At 44.2% G+C, this 21,558-nt stretch overlaps 1 protein-coding gene across 3 annotated transcripts in view; it reads right to left on the bottom strand.

The window, feature by feature from the left end:
* Positions 1–442: 442 nt before the first annotated feature.
* LOC144680861 (interleukin-20 receptor subunit alpha-like) overlaps positions 443–21,558 on the bottom strand; it is a 55,266-nt gene continuing 34,150 nt past the window's right edge. For 2 of the 3 annotated variants that reach the window (XM_078542335.1, XM_078542334.1), the window contains exons 3-7: positions 18,063–18,241; positions 13,354–13,529; positions 12,159–12,303; positions 11,364–11,503; positions 443–2,102 (exon numbers count right to left, since the gene is read on the bottom strand). In XM_078542335.1, the coding sequence (XP_078398461.1) occupies positions 972–2,102; positions 11,364–11,503; positions 12,159–12,303; positions 13,354–13,529; positions 18,063–18,241 (1,771 nt within the window). In that variant the 3' untranslated portion in view covers positions 443–971. The remainder of the gene's footprint in view (positions 2,103–11,363; positions 11,504–12,158; positions 12,304–13,353; positions 13,530–18,062; positions 18,242–21,558) is intronic. The other variant, XM_078542336.1, reaches the window with a different exon arrangement.

The following is a 21,558-nucleotide window of genomic DNA, read 5'->3' as shown; positions in this document are numbered from 1 at the left end:
GAAATAATTTTTCCTGCTTCCTTAGTTCATTATGTCCTTAATACTAATTGGATACTAGATGGGCTGACTTTCTACTTTGCCCTCTTCCTGTTCCAGTGAACTGCTTGGCTTTGTGATGTGCACGGGAACTTGCAGGACTCCATTTTAGCATCAGCTTGGTATTGACAATCATCCTTACTTGCTACTTGAAGACTTACTTTGCGCTGGATTGCGGTTTTGTTGCTTTATATTGTGTATGTGTGTGTATGCACGTGTGTGCTTGTGGGGGTAAGTGTTGCAGTTACTACATATCTGGTAACAATTAAGTATCCAGTCCACTGCAATGCCAAAGCTGCTATTTAGGACAGTGGTATAAAGGAGAGGGTTAATGACTGAACAAATTTGCGATGCACCTTGGGTTGTTAGGTTAGAAGCATTGGCTGTGTATCTAAAATCTATTTTATGAGTATGCAAACAAACTCATAAATGTATGAACTTTATAAAAAGTTGTAATAACTTCGATAGTCTAATGGCGAACACATTCTGACAATTTACATTGCACCTTCCCTGTCATCATCAACAAGAACTTGTATTTATATAGCACCTTTAACATAGTAAAACATCTTACGGCACTTCACAGGAGCGGTATAGAACAAAATTTGATTCAGAAACCACAAGGAGACGTAGAGTAGATGATCAAAGGCTTTGTATGAGTGGTAGGTTTTAAGAGGGGGTCTTAAAGGAAGAAACCCTTTAACAGCGTGGTAAGTTGAACTTCCAGCTTGCCGAGTTCTGATGTCAACTGTGGTGTTCTATCCTCGCGCTAATCAAAGGGAGGCTTAGGATGAGGCCGTGGACCAGGCTGCCTGGCTAATTTCTGAGCCAGCGAAGCTACATGAAAGCAACAGAAAAAACAGGAGAAGCAGACGGGTAGCACACCGTAAAGAAAATGCACATGCCACATGCTTCTAGAGATGCATGATTACTGCTTGCTAGATTTGTACATGCAGTCTCCAGTGTTTTTGGAACTGTGATATGTAGGTATCTTCTTCAGTCATTGTTTCCTCAGGGAGGTCCTTTGTATATAGTGAAGAGAAGAGGCCAATTCCTGAGTCTACAGTTTGTATCAGAGAATCACTGTTCTCTGAATCTGCCTTGATACTGACTGCAGGTATGGTCAGCCTGCCAGTATTGATGTCCCAATCTAATATTTTTGCATATGGCTCCTTGACTTCATCATGGTGTTTTTCATTCAATAAGTGGGAGGTACTAACCATTACAACAGGACAATGGTCAACACCATCCTGTGGAGCCATTCCAGTTAGTGGTTGTGGTTGAAATTGTGACTTATAATTACTCTGTTCTAGTTTCTGGGGCATTTTTGGCAGGTAAAAGCTTTCTTGTTGTGGATCAATAGTTCCATATGATCCAATTCTGGTGTAATTGACAGTACTCCATACGGTTTGTGTGTTCATACCACTTGCAAGTGGACGTGATATGTAACCAGTCTGTTGCGGCTCTTCAACCTCCCCATTTGGTCTATGGAGTATTTGTTCATGTTGTGGACTATGAGCTGCATCTGTCCCAATGAAACTATATTCAACGCTGTTCTGTGCAACCTTTCTGATCAGAGGCTGTGTCGGCAGTTGTGATCTGTACCCAGCCTGTTGTAGTTCCGTACATGCCTTACTTGGCAGCTGGATGTCTTGCTGCTGCTGCAGCTGACTGATGTTCTCCATTACAATGATTCCATATTGAACTTCATTCTGTGCCTCTTTTCCATTTGAAGGTTGGGATTGAGGCGTGTGATCAGTTTGCTGGGGTTGATTGGCAGCCTGGACCACATTCTGTCTGTTACTTGCACACTCTTCTGTTGTTGGATTTTCCACTGTCTGAGACTTGTATACAATTTTACTGCTGTCTTTTGTTAATGGTATGACACTCCATTTATTGGCAGATTTGCTGCCAAATTGGGAAGTTAAAGAGGTTTCACAATCGTCAGGATCCAAACAACCGTGAGACAAGGCTTTATTGCTCCCATTTTCAAAAACAATAATATTAATCTTCAAAGGTTCAGGTGGAAGAAGTATAAATGTCTTCTTTGACGGGCGATACTGTAGTAGCTGAAAGAAGATAAAGTTGGAGCATGAAATAACTTCAAGCAGGCAGAATTTTTTATGTTCAGTCATGATTACATTGGCATTAACATCAGTGAACCAGTGTTAAAGAAACAAATTCTACATGAAAATTTGTTGTGCTTTCTCATGAATCTTGTTCTCCTATGGCAATGTGGAATAGTGTTATCAACTCCATGGCATTTAGAACACCTACTGGAAAGTTCCCTGAAAGTCTTCACAGGAAGAAAAGTTCAGAAGCAAATATCCATAAATAACACTCAAACATACAATATAATCTTCACTTCTAAAATCATAGCCTAGTTTTTTGACTTCTTCATCTATGAATACAAGTTTCACTCATCAGCAGCTGAGATTAGAAACCCAGACACCTGCTGCCCACTGTCTTCTGTATGTTAAGATATTGGATGGGCATCTGTGGGCAGTTTGTATTGAACATCGAATAGGTGCCCTTGGCATAAGATGCTCCTGAGGAAAATCTAGAACTACAACTTTTAACATTGAAGTTGCCATTGAATTGGGTTTGCTTTGTTGGCCCTGACTACTGATACCCATTGTCAAATCTCACATGTGAATAATGATCACGAGGTGAATAATCAATGGGTGAATACTACCCACGGAACTACACCCCAGCAAAAAGTGAGAGCCTTTAGGAAAGGGAGGAATGGGGGAAAGCTGACAAGGCAAGTAACCTTTGGCATGCAGAATATTTTAAAAAGAAATATCCAGCAGGATGATCCTCTTTATCTTGTTAACCCATTAGGTCCACATTACTGTGAGGAAGCAGCTGGCTCCAGCTTGGTACCTCCCTATGATTTATGCACAACACTTCCAATCAACGTGTAGTTTGAGTAGAATTATTCAAATTATTCCTTGCACGGCTAGTGTACCAAATACCTGTGCTGAAGTTGCTTAAGCAGTGCCCAGAGTTTACATCCCAGGAATCCAGGACCAGGTAAGAGTGGGTGTCACAGGGGAGGGAGGGGAAGTGAGGCCCAGAGGATGGAGGGGCGGGGAGGGTGGGAAGAGGGAGGGTGGGGGTGTTGGAGGAGAGGCAGCACCCACGGGAGTCAGGCCTTGTGCAGGTGGGGTTGGAGGGGGGGGGGGGGGGGGGGAAAGAGAGAGAGGGTGCACCCGATGTTAAAAAGGTGCTGTTGATGGAAGCACCCCCCTCCCCCGCCCTGGCTCCCTCCACCCCCTCTTACCCCACGCAACTGCCACTTCCTGGCCGAGGCCAGAACACAGTCACTTTTCGGGCATCTCCCCTACCCTTGATCTCCTCCCGCCAGCCTGAAAATTGAGGCTGGGCCGGAAATGGTCCATAAGTGGTCAGTAATTGGCCAGTTAATGGCCTCAATTGGGGCAAGGATGGGCAAGCCTGTCTAGGCCTCACCCATCCCACTGTAAAATTGCAGAGAGATCGGGGCTGGGTGGGAGGCTGGTGGGAAGGCCATCTGAGGTATGCCCCCATGTCTGAAAACATGCCAGCGGTGAATGTAAAATTCTGCCCATAGACATCACGAAAATATGCTAAATAAGATACTAGCTTTAAAGCTGTAATATTCTTTTAATCTATTTGCAAAGTGATAGATAATACCTGTCATAACTTAGGACAAGAAAGGATACATTTATATGAGATAATTATGGACTCAACTTTGCTTGAAGTGGAGATCTCAGAACATCACAAAGTCAGGGCACAATAAAATTAAAGTATTTAAAGGCAAAACACAATTCACATACTATGGCAAGGACAGTCTAGATAGTTCATATGTTTACTGTTATCCTATGGCTGATTGGGAGTTGACTTTTGCTCGAATTACATCCTCCATTATTAATTGAGTCTAAATAAAAAAAGGACAAAGAATAACCCAGAATGAAAATAATTGATTGGGGGAGGGCCCATTTCAATGGGGTGTGAATGGATCTGGCCCAGGTAAATTGGTATCAAAGATTGAGAAGCAAAACCGTGACTGAACAATGAGCTGCTTTTAAAGGGGAGATGGTTCGGGTACACTCCCACAAGGAGGAAAGGTTAGACAACCAAAACCAGAGCTCCCTCGATGACAAAAGGGATATAGAGTAAGATGAAGCAGAAAAAGGGTGCATATGACTGATGTCAGGTTCATTATACAAGTGAGAACCAGGCTCAAGATAGAAGGTTCAGTAGGGAAGTGAAAAAACAAATAAGAGAAGCAAAGAGACAGTATAAGAGGAGACTGGCAGTTAGCATAAAAGGGAATCCAAATGTACTCTATAGGCTTATAAATAGTAAAAGGGTAGTAAAAGGAGAGTGGGGCTCTATGAGACCACAGAAGAGATTTACACGTGGAGGCAGAGAGCATGGCTGAGATGCTAAATGAGTTTTTTTTTCGTTTGTCTTTACTAAGGAAAAAAAGAGATGCTGTAAAAGTCATTGTGATAGGAGAGGTAGTCAGGACATGGGATGGGCTAAAAATTGATAAAGAGAAGGTATTAGAAAGGTTGGCTGTACTTAAAGTTAATATGTCACCAGGACCAGATTCAGATGCATCTGAGGATACTGACAGAAGTAAAAGTGGAAACTGCAGATGCATTGGCCATAATCTTCCAATCCTCCCCAGGTAAAGGGGTGGTGCCAGAGGACTGGAGAATTGCAACTACTACACTCTTTTTCAAAAAAGGTTGTAAGGATAAGCCCAGCAATTACAGGCGACTCAGTTTAACTTCAGTGGTGGGAAATCTTTTAGAAACAATAATCCATGACAAAATTAACAGTACTTGGACTAATGTGAATTAACTGAGAAAGGCCAGCATGGATTTATTTAGGAGAAATCATATTTAACTAACTCAGTTGAGTTTTCCCATGAGGTAGCAGAGAGGGTTGATGAGGGTAATGCAGTTATGTGTTGCACATGGGCCTTCTAAAAGGGGTTTGATAAAGCACCTTGTCAACTAGGTTAAAGACTGTGGAGTAAAAGGGACAGTGGCAGCATGGATACAAAGATGGTTCAGTGACAGGAAACAGAATAGTGGTGAATGGTTGTTTTTTGGACATGTGGAAGATATATAGTGGTGTTCCCCAGGGTTCGGAGTTAGGACCAGTGCTTTTCTTGAAATATATTAATGACCTAGGCTTTGGGTGTACAGGGCACAATTTCAAAATTTTGCGATCACACAAAACTTGGAAATATCGTGAACTACGAGGACAATAGAGATAAATTTCAAGAGGACACAGACCGGCCTGTGGAAAGGGAGGACACGGCAGATGAAATTTAATGCAGAGAAAGGTGAAGATGATTTTGGGAGGAAGAATGAGGAGAGGCAACATAAATGAAAAGTGGTTAATAAGTCATTCGGGTTCCTGGGCTGCATAAAGTAGAGGGATAGAATTCAAAAGCAAGGAAGTTATGATGAGCCATTATAAAACACTGTCCAAGTGTCCTGAGGGAGTACTGCACTGTTGGAGGTGCTGTCTTTTGAATGAGACGTTAAACTAAGGCCCCATCTGCCTGTTCAAGTGGATGTGAAAGATCCCATGGCACCATTCCAAGAAGGGTAAGGGAGATCTCCCTGGTGTCCTGGCCAAAGTATGTCCCTTAATCAATACCACAGAAAAAATAGTTTAGCTGGCCATTATTACAATTGTTCACCACATTTGTAAATATTGGTGGAATACGGATGTTAGTCTGCAGTGCCAAAGCAGAAACAGTGCATTCCAGACCCTAACCACTTGCAACATAAAAGTTTTCCCCATGTCACATTGGTTCTTCTGCCATCCACTTTAAGTGAATGTCCTCTGGTTCTCTACCCTTATATCAATGGGAACAGTTTCTCCATATCTACTCTGTCCAGATCCCTGATGATTTTGAACACTTCCACCAGCTCTCCTTTCACCCTTCTCTCCCCCAAGGAGGAAAACCCCAGCTTTTCCAATCTACGTAACTTATGTCCCTTGCCCCTGGGACAATTTTCATTAAACTTTTCTGCACCCTCTCTAATGCCTTCAAATCCTTCCTAAATTGTGGTGCCCATAATTGAACAAGTACTCCAGTTGTGACCATATCAGTGTTTTATAAAGGTCATCATAACTTAATTACTTTTGTTCTCTTTGCCTCTGCTAATAAAGTTAAGGACCCAGTCTGCTTTGTTAATGATATTCTCAACTTGCCCTGCCGCCTTCAATGATTCGTACACATATACCCCCAGGTCTCTCGCTGTTCCTGCCTCCCTTTAGAATTTTATCCATTATTTGGTATTGCCTCTCTCCATTCCTTTGACTAGAATATGTCACTTCACACTTCTCTGCATTAATCTTCCACCTATCTGCACATTTCACCATATGTCTATGTCTACCTGAAATCTGTTAATGTGCTCCCCATTGTTCAGAATATTTTTATGAGCTTTGTGCAAGCAGCAAACTTTCAAACTGTGCCCAGTAAACCTAAGTCCATGGGCAACAATCACGTGCTCATTCTCTAGGTGCTGACTTTTGCCAGGGGTTCACTTCCACACCTCCCCCAACCCTGCCTGACTCAACCCCATTCCATCACCCATCCCCCCACCCTAAAACATGCCAGAGGAATGCAAACCTCCATGATCTGTCATGACCTCCATGTAGCTGCTGAAAACAGCCTCCAGGAGCCCCTGGTCATGGTAAAATCTGTTAGAGTTTTTCCTAACACCTTGTGGAGAAACTGTATGGTATTGTAGTCATGGGTTCCAAACTACTAAATTTGATTGTTAAATTGTTTCAAAATTGTTTATGCAGTTGCCAAAGTGTGAGAGATGAGCTCTCTAACCCTTCCTTGCAGCTCATGGCAGACCCCTGCTTCCCCTCTCTCTGATTTATAAAGGTGCTTTCTACACTTCCCACTTCTGTTCTCACTGGCATCAGCGATGGTGTTAAGACCACGCAGCAATGCAGGAGTGACGTCTTGGACCAAGGTTTCCATGGCAGTCATGGTGTGCTGGATTGCCGGTGCTATCACCTCAGCCTGAAGGTGGACGGACTCCTCCATTGTGCCTTGCAATGAGGAGTGCAGCGGATACCCCTTCCTGATGTTCCCGATCTTGCCTTTGCAGCTCCAGCAACTGTGACAATGACAGAGTCCAGAGGCTCCTCATCTGACTTGGACTCAGCAAAGTTCTGGCCTCCAGTCGTCTCCCGAGTGCTGGACACCTGGGAAGTCCCTGCCACCGCCTGCTGTGGATTAGACAGAGCGATGTGCTCACCAGATTGTGATCCTAAGGCTACTCTAAAGCTAGGTCCCACCGAGATGTGTCTCTCTGCGCTGGTGGAGGGTGTGGATGAGCGCTGTGATGGGACTTCAAGGAAGGTGCCTCCAGATTCCTCTTCAGAGGTTTCCTCGGGGCTTGCTTGGAGGCCCTGGGTCATGGACTCTGTCGGCTGTTTGGCAGATGCATCTGCAGAAGCAAAGGGAGATAATTAGCGCATGGCAGTGGCCTGTGAACATGGTTGTCTGATAGATGTTGCATTGCTGGATCCTCACTTGGTAGAGCAGCGCCGACCTCACCGTTAGCACAGGAACAGTCCAGATCCTCGCTGGCCAGCTGGATGGCTCTGTTTTTAAAGTCATGAGGACCTTGATTTCAGGCATTCCTCCACCAGTCTGCGACCTCTCCCTCTTGTTGTGTGCCAGCTTGCCCTGCGTGAATACAGATGGAGAGAGTGTAAGCAGGATGCCTGCCAGGCCAGATGATAAGTATGCCTGGCATGTGTGGGTGGTGAGTGGTCCCATGGATGGGATGAAGACAATGAAGGTGTATGTGAGAGAGTGAATGGTGATGTCCCTTGAACTGACAGTAACTGAGATCCCTGTGGACGTTTGATGGAGTTGTAGGTATGTGTGTTGAGCGTGTCGTTGAGAGTGTTGAGAAGAGTGATTTACTCTGGCGGAACACAGGAGACCATTTATCCTCTTGTGGCACTGGGTGGCTGTCCTCTTTTGAAGTGCGTTGGTGCTGGCCACTGCTGCCACTGCCTCCCAAGCCGGATTGGTGATGTTGCTGCCCATCCTGTGGCCAGAGCGGGGGTAGAGGACATCATGGCGAATCTCCACGGCGTCCAAAAGGTGCTTGAGGGACGTGTCATTGAACCAGGGGGCTGCAGTCTTTTTTGCCTTTCAGGGCCATGTCTTCTTTGCAGCAGTCATGGGCTGGAAGCCCTGAGAGGTGTGCGTGCAGCTGGACTTTAAATATGGCCACCGGCGTGTTGAAACGGCGAGGTGATAGTGTGGCGTGTGAATGGAAATGACGTGTTTCCAAGGAATGCATCATTAATGCAGTGGGCTTGGGACGACACAGCGTGTAAAGACCCCATTGCGGCCAGTGGTTAAAACGTCGTTTTACCTGCCCGCAACCACACTTATTGCAAATTTTGGACAATTCCATCCCTCATTCCCGTCTGTTGCTGCTTTGTGCAGGGAACTCTCGATTTCACAAAACTATCAAGCAAATTCCCGCAAATATGATCCCCGGGAGCAGCTGTTGGTAGGAACAGAAAGTGGAGAATGGGGTTCATTTTTACTGCCCAAGGAGATTTAAAAAATGCATGCAAGTGCAGCACTGGCTGTAAATTTCAACAGTTATTAAAATTGAGAACAATATTGATATTGTTGATATCTGATGCATCCAGATAAATCCTCCAGAAGAGGATTTTTTTAATTTTTATTCATTCATGGGATGTGGGCATCCCTGGCTAGACCAGCATTTATTGCCCATCCCTAATTGCCCTTGTTCAGAGGGCAGTTAAGAGTCAACCACATTGCTGGAGTCACATGTAGGCCAGACCAGGTAAGGATGGCAGATTTCCTTCCCTAAAAGGACATTAGTGAGCCAGATGGATTTTTACAACAAACAACGATGTTTTCATAAAAGCAAAATTCTGCGGATGCTGGAAATCTGAAACAAAAACAAAAATAGCTGGAAAAACTCAGGTCTGACAGCATCTGCGGAGAGGAACACAGTTAACGTTTCGAGTCCGTATGACTCTTCATTATAACAATGGTTTCATGGTCATCATCAGACTTAATTCCAGATTTTTATTGAATTCAAATTTCACCATCTGCCGTGGTGAGATTCAAACCTGGGTCCACAAAGCGTTACCCTGGGCCTCTGGATTACCAGTCCAGTGATAATACCACTATGCCACCACCTCCCCTATTCTTGTCTATGTAACCTTTAGAAGAGAGGATGGTCAAGCTTAGGGGTAACACAGAAATAACTCGTGGTGCACGCTGGTTAAACCACAAGGAAGCTGACTTGAGTGTGTCTCCCTCTCTTTGTCATGATCAGAACTTCACTGATAAAAGAAATCGGCCCGGGATTTTAGTTGAGGAGATGAATCACAGAATTTTAACGGCACAGAAGGAGGCCATTCGGCACACTGTGTCTGCACCAGCTCTCCAAATGAGCATCATGGTCCTGCCTTTTCCCTGTACCCCTGCACATTGTTTCTATTCAAATAACCATCTAATGTCCTCTTGAATGCCTCAATTGAACCTGCCTCCACCACACTTCCAGGCAGTGCATTCCAGACCCGAACCACTCAGTTGTGTGAAAAAGTCACACTTGCTTCTTTTGCAAGTCACTTTAAATCTGCGCCCTCTTTTTCTTGATCCTTTTACAAGCAGGAACAGCTTCTCCCTATCTACTTTGTCCAGCCCCCTCATGATTTTGAGCATCTCTATCAAATCTCCTCTCAGGCATTTTATCTGCAAGGAGAACAGTCCCAACCTCTCCAATCTATCCTCATAGATGAAGTTTCTCATCTCTCCAGCTGCCCAGATCAAAAATGCACTTTTACCCTTATTGGTCTCTACTGACCTCTCCTTGACATCAAAATAAGTCTTGCTCAACTGGCAAAGCAGTAAAAATGACTTTGCAATAAACATACATATAGAAACTTTGGGCAGACCTAGTTACTTACATAGAAACATAGGCATAGAAACATAGAAAATAGGAGGAATAGGCCATTTGGCCCTTCGAACCTGCTCCACCATTCATTATGATCATGGCTGATCATCCAACTAAATAGCCTGCTCCCGCTTTCTCTCCATATCCTTTGATCCCTTTCGCCCCAAGAGCTATATCTAACTCCTTCTTGAAAACATACAATGTTTTGGCCTCAACTACTTTCTGTGATAGCGAATTCCACAGGCTCACCACTCTCTGGGTGAAGAAATTTCTCATCTCAGTCCTAAATGGTCTACCCCATATTCTCAGACTGTGACCCCCGGTTCTGGATTCCCCCACCATTGGGAACATCCTTCCTGCATCTACCCTATCTAGTCCTGTTAGAATTTTATTGGTTTCTACGAGATCCCCCCCTCATTCTTCTGAACTCCAGTGAATATAATCCTAACCGACTCAATCTCTCCTCATATGTCAGTCCCGCCATCCCAGGAATCAGTTTGGTAAACCTTTGCTGCACTCCCTCTATAGCAAGAACATCCTTCTTCAGATAAGGAGACCAAAACCACACACAATATTCCAGGTGTGGTCTCACCAAGGCCCTGTATAATTGCAGCAAGACATACTTTAGAGTTACACTTGAGCAATTATCCATTGCTGCTAGATCCATTCCACAGTATAAATGGGGCAGAGTTCTCAGCAAGGAGTTTGGTTTATATTACAGAAACAATTCATGCTCGGACCAGAGTTTATCAATTTTTTTATTGCAGCAAACATGATCAACCTGCCTATAATAAATTTGATCATCGAGAACTCTTGTAATTGAAGACGACAACACCCCGGAGTTTCCGCTGTGGTCCTGGACTACTTCATGCTACAATTTATATCCATAACCTAACACTATTAACTTGCAATGGTGAAGTCATTTTAACAAATCTAAGTTTAAATCAATTTCTCCTCATTATTTCATATGCAGTTTTGGTTCAATTTCTCGTTGCAGTGCCTAATCCTACTCTACTTCCCTTACATTAGATACAATAGCTGTGCATACCCTCAAGCATGAACGTTACTCTTAAATATACATTATCTGCACCAAGTAAGAGTAATGTAGGGCACTGTAAATGCCTGTACTACTTTCTAGTGCTGTTAAACCCACTGGGAATGACTCAGTTACTTACCTATTCTCTGCCATGCTCTCCAAAATAGGGGAAACCCTTAATAGAAAATGTAAGAAATATTTCCTCCAATGCATCCTTTCCACATGATAAGTTTCTTGTATGCCTTTGAATAACAAAATAGTCATCAGAGTTCATCGTAACAAGCTAGCAGGTTGCTTACCAGATTGAGAGGTTGCTTCTGATCACTGATGCACACATATTTGTACGCGAAATAGCCCATCGAAGCAAACAAAAAAATGAAAACAAAGACTGGCAGAACACATCCAAGCAGGATCATTTTGATCAATTGTTTTGTAGGATCTGTCAAAATAGAAATTAAAGAAATTAAAAAACATAATGAAAAACACGCAAGAAGATGACCTTGTCCACAAAATTCTGATTCAGTCAAAGCTTCACTGAAAGCAGAAAATGCTGGAAATACTCAGCAGGTCTGACAGCATCTGTGGCAACAGAAGCCGTGTTAACATTTCAGGTTGATGACCTTTCAATTGGAACTGGGAAAAGTTAGAAATGTAAAATGTTTTGAGCAAGGTGGGGGAAAGGGACAAAAGGGAGCTTGCAGACACACCTCCGCTAGGCACATCTTTTGTTTCTTTGTCTCTTTTCTTCCCACATTCCCATAGGCCCTGTAAGACTAACTCTTCTGTCATTCAATCTCTCCTGTCATCCATTCTATCACAGGCCTTCCCTTTTCATAGAATGATTTATCATTGGCAGCTTTTAAGGCAGAGACTATCTCGTTATTAAATAAACACTGGGTATGTAGTTTAGACAAAATATAAAAAGATATTGTGAAAGAGCAGAGATTAGATTAGATGGTTACAGTTAAAAATGCTAGCACAAGGCACAATAGTCTGGATTGTCTCTTTCTACAATGTAATTTCATGAACAATGTGTGCGTATATATACACTGGCTGGTTTATATAATTTCATACTTAAAATGACACACTCTCACCTTTTGGTGTTGTTGCACAAACAAGTTCAGATGGTTCACTTATTCTGTAAAAGGAATATTCCTCTGATTGTGCAGTCACACAATATGTGGTATTGTGCTCCAGAGCGTCCACTTTTTTAAATTTACCATCTTCTAGGAAAATGAGCTTGAAAAGAAGAACCAATTGCATAATAATTATAAATAACTATCTCAAATTTGATTGCCCAGAATAGCCTATGTAACATTGGGTCATAACTTCCGTGGAGTGGCAGTCGGATTGCTACCCTGCTCCTATTTACTTACATTGAAATACAGCCGCTCCTTTCTCACCCAACCTTCTGACTTGGGCTGAGTGAGAAACATGCAGTGTGGCTGCTCAAGAATCCTCTCAATCGAGCACTGGAGAGTCGGGGGAAGTGAAGCCACGATCCCTTTTTAAGGCACTAGCTGCCATAAAGCAGGTAAGTTTAAAGGTCCCAGCCACTTTGAGAAGCCAGGGAGAAGGTAAGCGTGTAAGGTTAGTGAGTAGGACTGGGACGTGAGGTGGGGTGGTCAACAGTGCTCATTGGGGAGAGTTGGGTTGGTTGATGAGGGTAGTTAGTTGGGGGTGATCTAGGGGTAGGGAGGGCAGTCAGGAGGGGTGAGGGGGTAGTTGGGAGGTCAGGAGGGCAGTTGCGTGAGTGGGGGTTAGAAAGGGGGTTGAGAGAGCAGTCAGAGGAGTGGAGTGGTAGTCAAAAGAGCAATGGGAGGGGTGGGGGGGATAGTTGACGACTGGGACATAGTCGGGCGGTGGGGGGGTGGTCAGGCAGTTGAGAGGGTAGGAGGAGGGTGGGGGGGTTGGTGGTCAGGGGATCCTTTGGGGGTTTGGGAGGGCAGTCGGGCAGTCAGATAGTCAGAGGGGTAGTCGGTGGCTCTCGTGCGTGGGGTGGGATGGTCAATACTATAGTTACCCAGGAGTTAGAAGAGGTTTTAATTCTTCTAATTTTTCATGGATATTTATTCAGCAATTGCCATGCAATCCTTATGTGGAGACTTCTGGGGATGGGGGGGGAGGGGCCAGCACATCTTTGGGGTATGGCCCAGGCACGATGTCCCGCAGGTCGGAAGTTATAGACTAATGGAATTTCCTTGCATTAAAGCATATGCTTTGTGAACTATTCACTAGTGTGTATGTTTACACAACTGACTTGGTTTCAAAAGTATGAGTTTCTCTTACCGACTTGTTCGTCTTTCTATTAATAACAGATAATTTGTATTTTAAGTCAGGGAAAACTTTTGCCAGTGAAATAGCTCGAGCCTCATTGTTGGCCATCCATTTTTTGGGAGCAGTCAGTGTAATGGTGATGGAGCCGACCCCAGTTGCTACTGTTACTTTTGGAGAACTGATGTTTGCTGGAAGATAATCAATATGCAGATATTAACAAAAGATGCACAACAATGACCATTTCAGTTACAATGTATTTTGACACCCAAAACAAAAAACAACTTATATTTGTATAGTGCCTTTAATGCACTGAAACGTCCCAAGGTGCTTCACAGCAGCATTAGAAAACAAAATGCATCACTGAGTCACATAAGGAGATACTAGGTCAGATGACCAAATGTTTGGTCAAAGAGGTAGGTTTTAAGGAATGCCTCAAAGGAGGAAAATGAGGTAGAGAAGTGAAGAGGGAATTCCAGAGCTTGGGGCCTAGGCAACTGAAGGGTGCAGCGAATAAAATCAGGGGTGCTCATGAGGCCGGAATTAGAGAAGCGCAGATATTTGGGATGGTTGTGGGGCTGGAGGGGTTACATAGGGAGAGGTGAGGCCACGGAACATTTTGATGAATGGTGGGAGGATTTTGATGAATGGTGGAAACTTTAAAATTCCAACTTGCCTTGAGCGGGAGCCGGTGTAGGTCAGCGAGCACAGGGGTGATAGGTGAATAGGATTTGGTATGAGTTAAGACACGGACAACAGAGTTTTGCATGATCTCAAGTTTATGGAGGGTAAAATCTGGGAAGTCAGCCAGGAGAGCTGTGGAAGTGTCAATTCTAGAGGTAACAATGCCACTAAACATACATAGTCATTCAGTATTCCTATATATTTAATATTTTAAGTTGTAACATGAATTATTAGGGCTGATTCCATGATTTGTCACTTCTATAAAAAAGTGACATGCGTAAGGAATGCATCTGAGGAAATAATCAGCTGTGTGCAGGTTTACTTCTATTATTCCTATAATCTGTACATGAAACAACATATTGCAAAAATACTGAGTAGGATATTGTCATAACTAAAAAATCTTGCATTTAGCCTAAATTTATCAGAATGCCTTAATAGAGTGACAGCCCTTTTCCAAAAGAAATAAACGTTAAAAGTAATGGCTGAACTTGCTGAGGCAGCAAGTCCTCTTGAAAAAAAATAATGTGACTGGTTGGCAAAGGCACAATTTTTTGAGTAAAAGCAACATTTTCTTTCATTAGCGCTTAGGTTTTATTTCTTAATGTTATGTAAATGTAATGTTATGTTAAAAGAAAGAAATTGAATTTAAATAGTGCTTCATCATGTACTCACGATATCTAAATCCTCACAATATTTAAGTAGTATTTAGATGAGCACTTGCATACAGGGCTACGGGCCAAGTGCTGGAAATTAGGATTAGAATAGATAGGTGCTTGGTGCCTGGCACGGACAAGATGGGCCGAAGGGCCTGTTTCTGTGCTGTATAACTCTATGACTCTAAAACTGTTATGCATCTAATTAATTACTTTTGAAGCACAGCCACTTGTAGGCATATGTGGTAACCAATTATTATACATTTAGGCTCACCAACATGCATATGGAATTAATCTGTTTTGATGGTGGTTGTTGAGGGAGAAAACTCAACAATTTTTGGTCTTTATGACTTGAGACCAGAATAACACTTGCCCACCACAAGCATTTAGACTGCTTTACCAAGTATCAAATTGTGCCCATTGATCCATACATTACTTAAGTGTTTCAAATCATTAATGCTCTTATCGTTGGTAGATTTATTAAAATTTAGACTGAGCCATATCAGAAACGCATCTTTTTCTTGGCCAGAGTATCTGACCTATGAAACAGAGTACAGAATATGTTTCTTCAGGAAGCAAAAGTAAAGACATGAGGCATGCCCGATAATTCTGTGGTTGGTTGCATTATTAAATTGAGACATAAATCATTGATATTGGTCATGCATGCATAGGCTACTGAATGTTTAGTGAGAAGGACCAAAATCTATACTAAACTGGCAGAGTACCCTCTGGGTTGGAAACAACCTTTAAATTGATATTGATAATGATGTTACAATGACTGCCTTGGATGCTTAAAGTGATCCTAAGACCTGATGTTGACTGTGCCAGGGACAATACAAGATAAAATTTCATGCAAGTACTTTACGAATATAAATTGTTATAAAAGTGATGTTTTATAAGGTTGTTATGTTTTGGGACCATCTTTAATTTAGGATAAAAGGGAGAAATGAAGGGGTCATATGACCCATTCTGGATTCTGCTGACAGCAAGGCTGAGTGGCTTGGGTTGTTAAAGGGTAAAAAGTGACCCAGGTTGCTTCCCTCCTGGGAAGAAGGTGCAAGGTGTTCACACTTGTAGTCAATGGCAGAAGCATTTGTGCTGAGAGTGGATAGACTGTTAGGGCTGGATTCTTGTGGAGTCACCCTGAAGCCATTTAGGAATGGTGGGCAGGACACAATCCTGGGATTCTTGAACTCATTGCCAGCGCCCCCAATTTTTATTGGCTGAGAGCCCATGTGAGTGATTTTGTTTACACTGTTGTAGACAAGTTGATTGACATCTTTGAATGGTTAGAATAAGTTATTTTTTCTGTGATCTCTTTAGTCAATGCCTCAAAATTTATCTGCGCAAGACTAAGAGATGTCAAGTGCTTAAAGCTTCTGTTATTGGTACTTTAATGGTTTGGTTGTTACTATAGGGTTCATTGGTTCTTTAAATAGTGTATACCAGATGAATGGGCATGAAAGGGCCTTGAGTTGGCATGAATTGGAATTGAATTGGCATGGAGGTTATAAGGGATCATGGGGGGTATGAGTTAGCATTGAGTTGGCAGGGGGGCATGTAGGTGGTGCAGGGGGGGTGAAGACTAGACAGCTTAAAATGTAACCATACAACTGAGATGAAGTCCTAGAGAACCGAGGCAGGCCTCTTAACCAACCCATCTTGGCAATTGGCCATTCCTCAGATCTGCTTCCAGGGGCAGTAGACCCGACTCGATCCCACATCCGCATTGCCTCCCCCACCCCCACCCTGAGTAAAGAAAGCTTGTAAAGGGACAATTTACACTGAAGCAGGTTTGCCAAGTTGGGCAATGCAGCTTAGTCTCCAAAGTCCCAGGAAGATATTAAGAATGTCAGGTTTTGTAAAGGGTTATAATTTAACTGTGTTTAATTTCAAGATAGAATGAAGTTGAGTGTCTAAAGGATAGCTAATCATCATGTTCACCTGGATGCCAGGTGCATGTTTTTTTTCATTCATCCATGGGATGTGGGCTTCGCTGGCTCTGCCAGCATTAATTGCCTATCCCTAGTTGCCCTTGAGAAGGTGGTGGTGAGCTGCCTTCTTGAACCGCTGCAGTCCATATGGTGTAGGTACACCCACAGTTTTGTTAGGAAGGGAGTTCCAGGATTTTGACCCAGCGACAGTGAAGGAACGGCGATATAATTCCAAGTCAGGGTGGTGAGTGACTTGGAGAGGAACTTCCAGGTGGTGGTGATGTTCCCATCAATATGCTGCCCTTGTCCTTCTAGATGGTAGTGGTCGTGGGTTTGGGAGGTGCTGTCGAAGGAGCCTTGGTGAATTTCTGCAATGCATCTTGTAGATGGTACACACTGCTGCTACTGTGCGTCAGTGGTAGAGGGAGTGAATGTTTGTGGATGTGGTGCCAATCAAGCGGGCTGCTTTGTCCTGAATGGTGTCAAGCTTCTTGAGTATTATGGGAGCTGCATTCATCCAGGCAAGTGGGGAGTATTCCATCACACTCCTGACTTGTGCCTTGTAGATGGTGGACAGGCTTTGGGGAGTCAGGATTGCTAGCCTCTGACCTGCCCTTGTAGCCACAGTATTTATATGGCTAGTCCAGTTCAGTTTCTGGTCCATGGTAACTCCCAAGATGTTGATAGTGGGGGATTCAGTGATGGTAATGCCATTGATTCTTGTGTGCCATGGTGATGGACTTTGATAATGGAAGGATGCATAGGAATCGCAGAATCGGATCACAAGTTTCTCCTAAAAGATATCCCTGAATTTCAGACAGGACAGTTTGCCACAATCCGAGACAGGGGGGCAAATAAAGGCAGCAAGTCTCTATGGTTCACTGCACAAGGATACGGATGAGAACTCACTCATGAATTGAAAAGACTAAATTTGTGAGGATTTTAAGTATCGTTGGAAGATCACCCACATCTTCCTTGCGCTAGAGGGAGAATCACCTTGAAAACCTTCTCTGTGAAAGACAGCTGTGTGTTTAAAAGTTACCAATTTGAGAAAGGGTAAAAATGGATGTAAGCCCTTGGGAGCTAAAAATCACTTTGGGTTGGTTCTGGGAGAATAGTGTCTATTTAAGGGATAGAATAAAGTAATTGTGGCAGGAGATTTTTGATTTTTTAATATCTTAAATGGGGGATTTTTCCTGTAATTTAAAGTATATTTTGCCTATTGAAATAGTGTTTACTCAATGGTGCTTTAGTTTTTTGTTCCAGTAAAAGTGTTAAAATGTGAAACTTTGTTGTGTCACCCTTTCATCTATTCAATGGAAATTTGAATTTATTTTTAAAAGTTATCTGTCTCTCTGGGGACCGTAACAAAATTTAGAACTGCTCATGTGCAAGTCAGGTCAATATTCCTTGAATTTTAATCACCCACAGTAGGATTTAATGCTACACTTACTTTCCACCTTAGGGTTGAATCTTCCACTTTTATTCCAATCTGAAAAACCTGCTCTTGAAACAGCCCTTACTCTGGCATAGTAGTATTCTTCATAATCAGCTGTCTCATTTGAAAGGTCACAGCGTGTTCTGGTGATGTTCTGGCATTCCTTTTTGTTCTTCCAATTTTTTTCTCCATACCTAATTTTTTTAAAAGTGCCATTAATTCTTATTAGAAAATGCATATTTGCAGTATGTCACATAATATATATAGGCATATGCACACACTCCTCTCCACACAGCCCAAAGTTAAATTACTAATTTTTCTCCCAATTCTTTGTGACTTTGGAACAACTAGGTCATGTAAATCAATTCTTATTCTAATATTGCTTGTTGAATATTCCACCACTAATCTTATTGCATGATTAGCACAACAGAGCATTTTTGATGCATATGCCCCGCTTCCTATTCATTCCACTGTTGCATCAACCTTGGAATGCCTACGCAAAGTTGGCTACGAGTAGTATAGACAAACCCGAACCAAGATGAGCAGCAACAACACAGCAGAGCTGATTCACCTTTAGCCCAAGCACTTTCATTCTTAAATATATATGTGGTAGTTAACTTAAACTCTGCATTGCCAGAAAAACATGAATGCAATTACACTTTCATTCAGCAGCTACATAGAACATATTGTGGCATGACACTTTGTCTGTGTTCCCCTGCCACATATTTGCTAGTATTTAATTTTCCAACATTTGGACAGGGCAGGGAGCAGGGGTGAAGACAGGGCAGAGTTACAACCATTGGGCAGAATCGTTCCAGATTTGCACTACGCATCATGGTATCACAGTACCTTTACGGTGCGGAAGGAGGCCATTCGGCCCATCGAGTCTGCACGGGCTCTCTGAAAGAGCAGTTCACCTAGTCGCACTCCCCTGCCTTATCCCCGTAACCTTGCACATTTTCTCTTTTCAGGTAGCAATCCAATTCCAAGTGTGGTAGCGGGCAGGAAAAAGGACGTTTTGCCTGCTGGCCTCAATGGTGCGTTTTCACGCTGTATCATCCCAATCCCGCCTCATTAATTACGCATTCCCGGGAAACACGCCGGGTCAACTGGAGGGGCGTCCTCTCATTTGCCTGCCCCAGTCACGTCAGGCCTTCAGTAAACTGGGCGCCATATATAAAGACTGCAGCTGCGAAGAGCTAGAACTCTTCAAGGGATAGGAAGCTGCTGCGAACCGATGGCTGCCAAAGGGAGGAAACATGCTGCCCCCAGATTTAGCATCACCTCACTCAAGCCCCTACTGGATGCAATGGAGGCCTGCTGTTATGTCTTCTATCCCGCTCTGGGCGAAGGCCAGCAAGCAAGGTCACCAATCCTGCATGGGAGGGGGTGGCAGCAGTGGTCAGCGCCAACACCCTGCAAAACAGAACAGCCGCCTAGTGCAGAAAAAGGATGAGTGATCTCCTCCGTTCCACCAGGGTACGTCACTCTTTTCTTCTGTCTCAACTCTCACACAAACCCATCATACATCCACGGAGCCCTCACTCACTACCAGTTCAAGGGACATCACCATTCATTCTCTCCCATACACCTTCATTGCCTTCATCCCGTCCACGGGACTAGTCACCACCTACACAGGCCAGGCATACTTATCATCTGGCCTGGCAGGCATCCTGCTTACACTCTCCCTATCTGTATTCATGCAGGACAAGCTGGCACAAAACAAAAGGAAGAGGCTGCAGATAAGTGAAGGAATACCTGAAATCAAGATCCTCATGACTTTGAAAATAGAGTCATCCAGCTGGCCAGTGAGGATCTGGGCCATTCCTGTGCTGACAATGAGGTTGGTGGAGCTCAACCAAGTGAGGGTCCAGCAGTGCAACATCCATCAGACAACCATGCTGTAAGTGATGTGTCCTGTTTCACAGGCCACTGCCATGCACTAATTATCTCCCCCTTGCTTTCGCAGGCACATCTGGGAAACAACTGAGGAGTCCATGACCCAGGGCTTCGACTCAAGCCCTGAAGACACCTCAGAAGAGGAATCTGATGAAACCCTTACTGAAGGCCCATCACAGCGCAAACCCACACCCTCCACCAGCTCAAAGACACACCCCTTGGTGAGAGCAAGCTTTATAGTAGCCTCGGGGCCACAAGCCTGTGAGCACATCACACTGTCTGATCCACAGCAGGCGGCAGCAGAGACTTCCCAGGTTTCCAGCATTCGGAGGACTGCTGGAGGTGAGTCAGATGATGAGCCTCTGGTTTTGGTCACGCTTCTGTTGCTGGAGCTGCAAAGGCAAGCTCGGGAACATCAGAAAGTCTGTCTGCCTTCATTCTGAAGTGATAGTGCCGGCATGCCAACGCACCAAGATCAACGCTGGTAGGATGCCAGCCGCCATGGAGACCTTGGTCCATGACATCGGCCCTGCACTGCTGCGCAGGTTGAACTCCATCACTGATGCCATAGTTGGCCTCCAACAGTGTCAACGCGAGAGGGGTGCGGGGCCTCACTCCAGCTTCCCCTTCCCCTCAACAAGTTAGCCGGGCCATCGGGCACTCATAGGGAGGAGGGTCAGCTGGTGCACACTCCGAGGCCATCCACCCAGGTGACTCCAGGAGGGTCCGGCCCATCCAAATCCTCTCTTCCTGTGACCTTGGCAGCTCCAGCTTCACAGGCCGAGGAGGGTGCCACTGCCACACAGCAGGAGCCCAAAAGCAGGCAGGGGCCCACCAGGTCTCGGCCCTCCAGAGGGTGCCTGTCAAGCTCATCACAGACAGTAGCAGTCAGCAGGCTGCCTCCACCTCCACTCTGGATGGCAGGGGGTGGCACTAAGACGTAGTGACAGGGTTAGGATGATGTTGTTGCGCAGCTTGGGCACAGGTATTAATCACTTATGCATAATGTTCGCTATTGTAAATAAACTCCCAACAATGTCTCCATGACTATGGCTCCTTGTTCCGATGAGCAGTGTTCGTGTCACTTAGATGTGAAACCTTTCTGTACAAGATAAAGGCAGGTGTGTCAGTCCAGGGTCTCTTTCTTGTGCTTTGCGCAACCTTCCCAGCACACTGATGGTGCGCCTTCACTCTCACTGGACACATCAGTCATGCCTGCACCTCGATAGGGCTGATCATTGCTGCCAGAATGTCCTGGGCCAGTGGCACAGAGTTCCATCATTCTCTCTGTGTGCTCTCAGCACCTTTGAGGTGGGGCCGGCCCCCATCTCATCAGCATCTGTGTCTGGTGACAGTGTGGACCTGAAGGGTTCAGCTCACAAAGGATATTATAGGATCAGAAGTTGTTAAAATTTTGCTGCTGCATTTCCATATGACCCCGTTCACAGAGCACAAGCGATCTGCCATCAGTCTGACAGGAGTCAGACATTCACATAAGCTATAAGCTATGTGAGGATCTATGGAGTGTCCCCACTGCACGTCGTCATCATTCTCCTGGAATGTAGGGACTATGGGCATCTGCTGTGTCTCCATGACAGGAGCCTTATTACAG

This window comes from Cetorhinus maximus, chromosome 5 (assembly GCF_964194155.1).
Source record: "Cetorhinus maximus chromosome 5, sCetMax3.hap1.1, whole genome shotgun sequence".
In the NCBI taxonomy this organism is placed as follows: Eukaryota; Metazoa; Chordata; class Chondrichthyes; order Lamniformes; family Cetorhinidae; genus Cetorhinus; species Cetorhinus maximus.
The sequence above is the reverse complement of the archived record's forward strand: the minus strand, read 5'-3'. Positions and strand labels throughout refer to the sequence as shown.